The sequence below is a fragment of the Papilio xuthus genome, unplaced genomic scaffold, assembly GCF_000836235.2.
Source record: "Papilio xuthus unplaced genomic scaffold, Pxut_1.1 DF826949.1, whole genome shotgun sequence".
Taxonomy (NCBI): domain Eukaryota; kingdom Metazoa; phylum Arthropoda; class Insecta; order Lepidoptera; family Papilionidae; genus Papilio; species Papilio xuthus.
The window spans coordinates 3,842,158-3,850,008 of record NW_013531700.1 but is presented as its reverse complement, the minus strand read 5'-3'; the positions used below and the strand labels follow the sequence as shown (position 1 = coordinate 3,850,008).

The following is a 7,851-nucleotide window of genomic DNA, read 5'->3' as shown; positions in this document are numbered from 1 at the left end:
CAGCTCGAGGAAAATATCGCATATACAACAAAGTATATTAGGCTGTGTGCCAAAACTTTATCAAACAAAAACAATTACGACCGCTGTGTGACTAGCTTTATCACAACTTATCCTATTTTGGAATTATTCCAAATAACATACACACATTATATTTATTGAAGTAAGTCTCCACTGTTTAATCACCTGTATTACAACAATGTTGCCAACTCTAATTCTTATTAAGAAAAAATATATACGTAGACACGTTACGATATAATTTCACGGTTTTTGGGAGCCTAGCACGAAAAAGTGTTCTTAATCATCATCATCAGCTCACTATACGTACCCACCGAGGGGCTCGGAGCCTACCCTAATTGAGGGTGATTAGGCCATAGTCAACCACGCTGGCCCTGTGCGAATTGGTTGACTTTACACATAACTTTGAATTTCTTCTCAGATGTGTGCAGGTTGCATCACGATGTTTTCCTTCACCGTAATAACCTCGAATAAATGCACATATGAAAATCGGAAATCGAAAAACACATTGGTACATGACGGGATTCGAACCCAGGACCAGCAGATTGCAAGTCAAGTGCTTGACCACTGAGCCACCTACGCTGTTCTTAATATCATCGACAAAATGTGTATTAGATTTGTACAGCAATGTGTCGCTGTATCTATATATTTATGACATATTTTATCGATGACGTTACAAAAACGTATATCGCCAATATTCGGAATAAAACCTCCGTTCATTCAATTAGGTGCCAATGTCGAAACATTCACATAATATATACATAGACATTCCTTTTATCATTTCTAAAAAAAAGTCAAACATATTTTTGTATGGATTTTTCGATAGTTTTAGACATAATTAGTTACAATCGTTTGGCGCGAATGACACGCTTTCGTTACAAAGTCCAGTGTCAAAATGAATAGTGAGGGGACATAAACGTCGATACTTTAGTTAGTAGTAGTGTTGGGTAAAACACTGCCACATTTTCTTATTTTCTACCTAAAAACAGTGAGAATAACTACATGAGTACATACCTTTTTATACTGCAAACTGGTAAAGACGGATAATAGATAGTTGTATAACTCCTACCCGAAGACTTCAACAAGCAGACGAGCAGATGAATGGACTTTTCGTTCTCCGGGAGATATCTACGTAACAAAGGAAAGGAGATAAGGCAGAGGAAGCGACTGCCCTTGGATTTGGGGCTCCATCGAATCATAATGTATTCTAAAGAACACGTTGACCTTGGAAATGTGTACGGTTCCCGCTAAATATGTTTGGTATTCATATTTACTCGATAACTTACGATTTAGGATCTAAGAGATGTTTTTCACCCTTTTCAGGGTTCCGTACCTCGAAAGGAAAAATACGGAATCCTTATATAGAATCACTTTGTTGTCCGTCCGTCTGTCTGTCAAGACCCTTTTTCACAGGAACGCGTGAAGGAATCAAGTTGGAATTAATTTTAATTGTGCGCAGATTAAGTTGCAGGCAAAAGCTATTTAGTTATGCCATTTTGAGTCATGCGATGCAACTTTTATATCTTTTTTCTAACAAATATAAAGTGTCCTTATTTAAATATTTTATTATAAAAATAACCAAAACTTTATTGCAGTATTAAGATATTTATTTTCCATATCTACAAACTAATCAAACGCTATATACAGCTTTTATTCCGTGTTAACTAAACTAATAGCAAAAGTCAACGAAACAATCTTCTTCATATCACAGTACTGAATAGAACAAATGGAATTTAATATTATAATAGATTCGAAACGAAAATGTCACGAATTAAATTAAAAAAAAACATACTTATACTGACATATAAGTTATAGGAGAAATAATTTGAACTACAATCCCTCTACACCAAGTTTTTATTGACTATTCTTTTTTAATTTATCCTTTGCTTCTTTTGGATTCTTTCAGGTCGTCATCTTCTGGAGTTGGAGGAGACGAACCTTCAATGCTCTTCTTTTCTTTGAGAGCCTCTTTCACTGCGTCTACTAAGTCATGTGGCTCCGATATCGAAATCTTCTTGCCTGTAAATTATAAATATAAAAGTTACAACTTCTGATATTAGAGTCACTCTGACGGCTCGGTTTTTTTAAAAACACAGTGGCAGTTTAAGTATATCCGGCGACCTGGGCGAGATTTTTGCATCGCCCCCTTTTTTGTTTGCAGGGGAAAGTCTTACATAAATAGGATATCTTAAGGGTGACGTAGTCGCCTCTTTATATCCGAATCTAGCACCTGACGCCCCCTTATGTACGGCGCCCTGGGCGATCGCCCTACTTCGCCCTACCCTTAAACCACTACAGTGAAAATTTTATGAGTATATTTTAAAACACTGTATTTTATTTCAAAGATCACAGGTATTTTTGTGAATATTTCTGCAGTCTTACGAGGTTAGGATGACTTTGGTAAAGTTCTTACCTTTGTTTATTATTGCAAACATTTACTTTACACTATTGCTAATCACATGATTTAGAATTTAGGTGAAATCACTATGTGAATCTCTACAAACTGCAAACTAATCCCCTTTATCCATCAAGAATTAAATAAAAAAAATAGAAATTAACTAAATATTTTTAATGTAACTTTTGTATATAATTTACTAACTATATTACTATTTAATAAACACTAAATGTAATTTATCATTTAGTATAATAATATTTTGTTTAGTATTAAACTTACAATAGGGGCTTGATTCTTTATAACTTGTCACCTATAGAACAAAAGTGACGTCATCAAACTCGTGTTAACTCAAGGACTATAGCATGATGGTGGAAAAGGTCAGGACTAAATAAAACGACAAAAATTAAATTTTAACTCTATATTCATGAAATATTCACATCACATCTAATACAACCATCATACTATATCCCATTTGAGACAAACATAAATAACCATTACTAATTAAATATTAACAAATATATAGTCGCAACAAAATCATTAACCGTGGGTTGCTGACACCAAAATTTCTGTATAAAACATATCATCCCAGTCTATCTCTGACGAAACAGAGATAACAATATGTCTTGAACGGAGATTCTGGTCTGAGAAACCCACGGTTAAAGATTTAAAAACATAACCAAACTCTCCTATACCATGTTCCAAAGTAATCTTAACTTTGTTAACAAACAAATCATATTATAAGAGGTGGACAATCATATCTTTTATATAAACTAGCTGTCGCCCGCGACTCCGTTTGCACTGGATTAAAGAATGGATAACAGATACTCAAACCTACTAAATATGCATATGTATGATAAAAATTGGTCAATCCGTTTCGAAGTATGGTAACTAACATTGTGACTCGACAATTTCATATATATATAAAATAATCTGCAGTGAAGATATATTATAATATATAAATAGCTATTATGTTGCTTTTCATAAAAAAATTCTAGCTAACAAAAGTTTTAATTTGAAATAAATATTAAACAAGCCAAATGCTTGAACACTACGTCTTTTAAGTCCTAGAACTAAAAATTCAAGCTTCATATAAATCAGGCTGTTCTTTCTTTCTTTTTAATGCATTTTGATAGCCTATAGGTCTATCTATTTCTCGGGATAACCCACTATTACCTTCCTGCATCCTCCCTACATAATCTTGCAAACCTACTTTATCCTTTGGATCGGCTACTACAAGTACAAAAATAATAAGAACAGTGATAAGAAATCCAGCACCAAAAGCCGCTGTGTTATTCCTACACGAATCTAATATGCTATCAATAAATGTCCACGTTTTGGATTCATTCTTGTTATTATATTCTGAATCTTTATTCATACGATGAATTTGCGAATCGATGTCATTTTTACCGCTACTATTTTTGATATTTTCTGTAAAATAAATTTTAAATATTCACTTGGACACCAATTTTAATTATAGCGTTTAACAGCCAAGCAATGTTTTTTTAATCATTGAAGTTAACCTAACAATCAAGCTATATATTTTGTTCATTTTTGGATTTCTAGGTAGCGGAATCTTCTAAATATCTAGACTTTCTTACCATCTCTATCGTACGAGACTCCTTGCACCTGCCCCGGTGTGTCTTCTTCCAATTCTGCATAAGCACACATCAATGCTTTTTGTTTCCCTGATAGGACTTTCGGTACCTTAAATTGAAAATAAATATTTCAAATAAATTTTAATACAAAAATCAAACAATTTTAAACAAAGATTACTATTGACGATTTTATATATCAACTAGCTGTCCGTGCAGAATTAAAAAAAACTTAATAAATGCCTGTGTTCTTCTAGACTATGTTCTATATGTATGCCAGATGTTAACGAGATTCATTTAGCCATTCAGGAGATTTCTTCAAACAAACATCCATATATCCATCCATCCATCTAAACATTTGCGTTTATAATATTAATAACATAATTTGACTATTTAAACATAAATTATTACTAGATTTATACTATAGACAATCAACAAACAAGGATATCTAGCCCGGTGAGTGACATCAGAAAATATTTATATATTAAGAAAAAAACATAACTACAGTTCAACAAAGATCTTGTGACATTTCCTAACTTTGACTAGGAGGCGCTAGGCGGACGAAAGCGCAAGCATGCCTTTGGCCTCGCCATGATGCGTAGAAGGAACAGAGGGGTTTAGTGGGAGGCGCTAGGGAGCTATTTAGTTTGACTTATGCCCACCATGTCAGATAACTGTCAGTCTACAGCTATAAAATTCCTAATATATAATATACTAAATATATCCAATGCTTAAAACATATAAATTAGGATCAGTATAGACGTACATACCTGTATTTTTATATGAACATAATGATCACCATAGCCATGTTGGCTGACCCTCTTCATTCCCTTACGTGACAAACGAATTGTGCTGTGAGATGATGTACCCGGCATTATCTGTAATATAAATAAATATCTAGATAATTTCATAGAACATTTTGATAGACTACAATTTTAGAATTAAGACATCTCACAGAGGTTATGAAATTTATGGTTATCTATGGTTGTACAGCCATTTATAAAAAAAAATAAAAAAATAAGCAAATACCTGTAGCGTATGATCTTCATATAGGCCCTGTATCCTGACAGTTCCACCTAATACTGCTTGTGCTACAGAAATCTGTTAAAAAAGAAAAAATAGTCATAAGTTTTAGACATTAGTTAGAATTCTTTGGCGTGAATGGCGCGCTTTTTACCAAGTTAAGTGTCAGAATGATTAGTGAGGGGACATAAACGTTGACATTTTAATAAGGCTATAGTTGCGATACACCGGCACAGTACCGGATTTTCTTCCTAACAAGTTACTCTTAAGTTAAGCTACCATGCAGTAAAAATTCCGATGTTTTATATATTTCTTCACACTTATAAAGGATTCTCGGTTACTCGGGTTCGATGATAAGTCCTATGGGTAATTTGAATATAAATTATCAAACTTACAGAACATTCAGTGTGTACATCGGCACCGTCTCTCTTGAAGTAATTCGACTCTTCCACTTTGAATGTTATAAACACTTCATTATTTCCAACCGCCATACGAACTGTCTGTCCATTCTCAACACCCGCAGGGACTGGCACTGTTATCTTTTTACGTTGCACCTAAAAAAAATGCAATTAAATTAATGCAGAGCCCTTAAATAAAAAGCTTTGAATATGAGTTTGTTTTGACATATCCAGTAATTTATAACACTAACTGTTGGTTACTGAGATCAAAATCTCTGTCTAAAACATATGTTTTAAAAGAGGATTTTGGTCTCAGAAACCTGTGGATGCTGCTACACTAACAATTGTTTATTGATCACATAGTTGCTTACTGTAGATTTGTCGTATTAAAACTACACTAAGCACATCTCTCAGTGATTCCTAAGTATGGTAGTAACTTTCTAACACTTACTGATTGTCCCTTTCCTTCGCATTCAACGCACGGGAATTTAATAAGCATTCTTGTTCCATGACAATGTCGACAAGTGGAACGCATTACAAATGGTCCTGAAAATATAAAAAACAATTTATTACTTTAGCTTAGTAACTAAAGTATTTAATAGCATAACTTTATTTTATTACACTTTTCTATATGTGTACTTGAAATGCTTGATAAATATCTTGACCCAACAAATTTGTTATACAATGTTTTACAAATAAAATTACAGTTAAAACCTGGATAAGGGAAAAGCTTTTATAAGCAACAGTCACTGTCCAGTCCCAACTGACCACCTCTATAAGCAAGAGGCTGGGGTAAAAGACAAACTTCTATAAGTGAGAAAAATATCCTGGTCCTATGGTCTATGACAGAAAAGTTAACATAAGGCTGGACTCTAACATAACAGTGGTAATATTTCATACCTCTAGAGAAGGTCTCCATTCCAGATCCATTACAATAAGTACATTTAATTGCTTTAGTTCCAAGCTCGCAGCGGGAACCATTGCATTTAGGACAGACATCAACTACATTCAAATTCACATCCTTGTTAACACCTCGAGCTGCTTCGGTGAATCGTAAATTGAGTACAACCTGTAAAAAAAACGCAATAAAAAAGTAATTTATATCTTCATTAGTTCAGCCAATAAAAGCATATGTTTTTTACCTCACAAAAAAAAACTAATTTGCTTTTATTCACTTCACAAACAAAATGAAACCGGAAATGTATGAAATATTTAGTTCCATCTTATTATTTGCAACATAAGTGTAAATTATCATACCTCTTGTGCTGCACCAAAACCAAATTGACTTTCCGCAAAGTCACTGAAACTCTCACTTTTGAAGCCCGCATCTCCAAATATCTTCCGGAAGAGTTCTTCAGGGTCTATTGTAGATTTATATTGCCATTGATGAGTGAATCCATCTGTTCCGCCCGGACCTCCCATACCCATTTGCTCTGAAGTTGTACCATATGTGTCATACTGTTTACGTTTATTCTCATCTGAGAGAATCTGTAAACATTCAAGAAATTTTGGTAAGCCAAATAATCTGATATTTTTCTCATTGTCACATAACTATTGAAGATACAATTTTTATCCCTTTATATTTTTTCTCTTTATATTTGGTATTCAGGTATATAAAAAGGAAAATGATCTTATGGAAGAAATTACATGAAAAAACAATACATTGCATATTTTAAACAACTTTGATATTGAAATATAATAGGTAAGTTAATGTCAATAAAAGATTTACCTCATACGCCTCAGAGACTTCTTGGAACTTTTTAGAAGCTTCAGGATCTGATTTATTGGCATCAGGGTGATATTTTTTGGCAAGCTGGTAATATGCTTTCTTAATATCTTTGGCTGATGAATTTTTAGCAACTCCTAAAACTTTGTAGTAGTCGACACGAGCATTTAAAGTGTTTGTAGTGTGAATAAATCGATGTTTTGGGCCGACAAAGTTATCTGTCGAAAGATTGAGGTTATGTTTAAAATATAATGTAAAGATACTGTAACATATTTTATATTCTAAACAAAATGTGAGTAACATCTATAGGTCATTAACGAGACCCTGAAATGTAATAAAACTGATGTCGGTGATGTAACGAAGGCATGTAAAACTTACACTTTGAATTTTTATTTCCAAGAGAACTTATTACCGGACCAGTGTAAAAATCACAATTATTGCACTTATGATACAAACGGCATGGTGCTTTAGAAATGTTGTTGCTTAATATCGAACCAAGAGTTTTCGGTCTTAAAAACCCGATTATACTACGAGTCGGGGCCATTTTTACTGAAAGAAAATGAAAGAAAATTGAACTTATTTCGATGACAGTTCGAATTTAGTGTTACAAAATCTAAAATTGTTGACTGTTCGGTCAAAAGCTAAACTTTGAAAACGAAAAATGTATAATTTCATTTCAAGGAATGTTTACGAATGTTCAGT

At 33.4% G+C, this 7,851-nt stretch overlaps 1 protein-coding gene across 3 annotated transcripts; it reads right to left on the bottom strand.

The window, feature by feature from the left end:
* Nucleotides 1–1,641: 1,641 nt before the first annotated feature.
* On the bottom strand, nt 1,642–7,741 carry DnaJ-14 (protein tumorous imaginal discs, mitochondrial-like). 3 transcript variants are annotated; one of them, XM_013316278.1, is made up of 11 exons: nt 7,528–7,738; nt 7,153–7,367; nt 6,681–6,911; nt 6,324–6,492; nt 5,875–5,969; nt 5,421–5,579; nt 5,032–5,103; nt 4,773–4,880; nt 4,009–4,114; nt 2,690–2,720; nt 1,953–2,034 (listed from the first exon to the last, which is right to left on the bottom strand). In XM_013316278.1, the coding sequence occupies exons 1-10, from the start codon at nt 7,691–7,693 to the stop codon at nt 2,707–2,709; spliced, it is 1,335 nt and encodes a 444-aa protein (XP_013171732.1). In that variant the 5' UTR covers nt 7,694–7,738; the 3' UTR covers nt 1,953–2,034; nt 2,690–2,706. The 3 variants fall into 3 exon arrangements, with proteins under 3 accessions (XP_013171731.1, XP_013171732.1, XP_013171730.1); XM_013316277.1 differs by lacking the exon at nt 2,690–2,720 and having other exon boundaries at nt 1,642–2,034; XM_013316276.1 differs by lacking the exons at nt 1,953–2,034; nt 2,690–2,720 and adding an exon at nt 3,384–3,838 and having other exon boundaries at nt 7,528–7,741.
* Between the last annotated feature and the right edge of the window lie 110 nt (nt 7,742–7,851).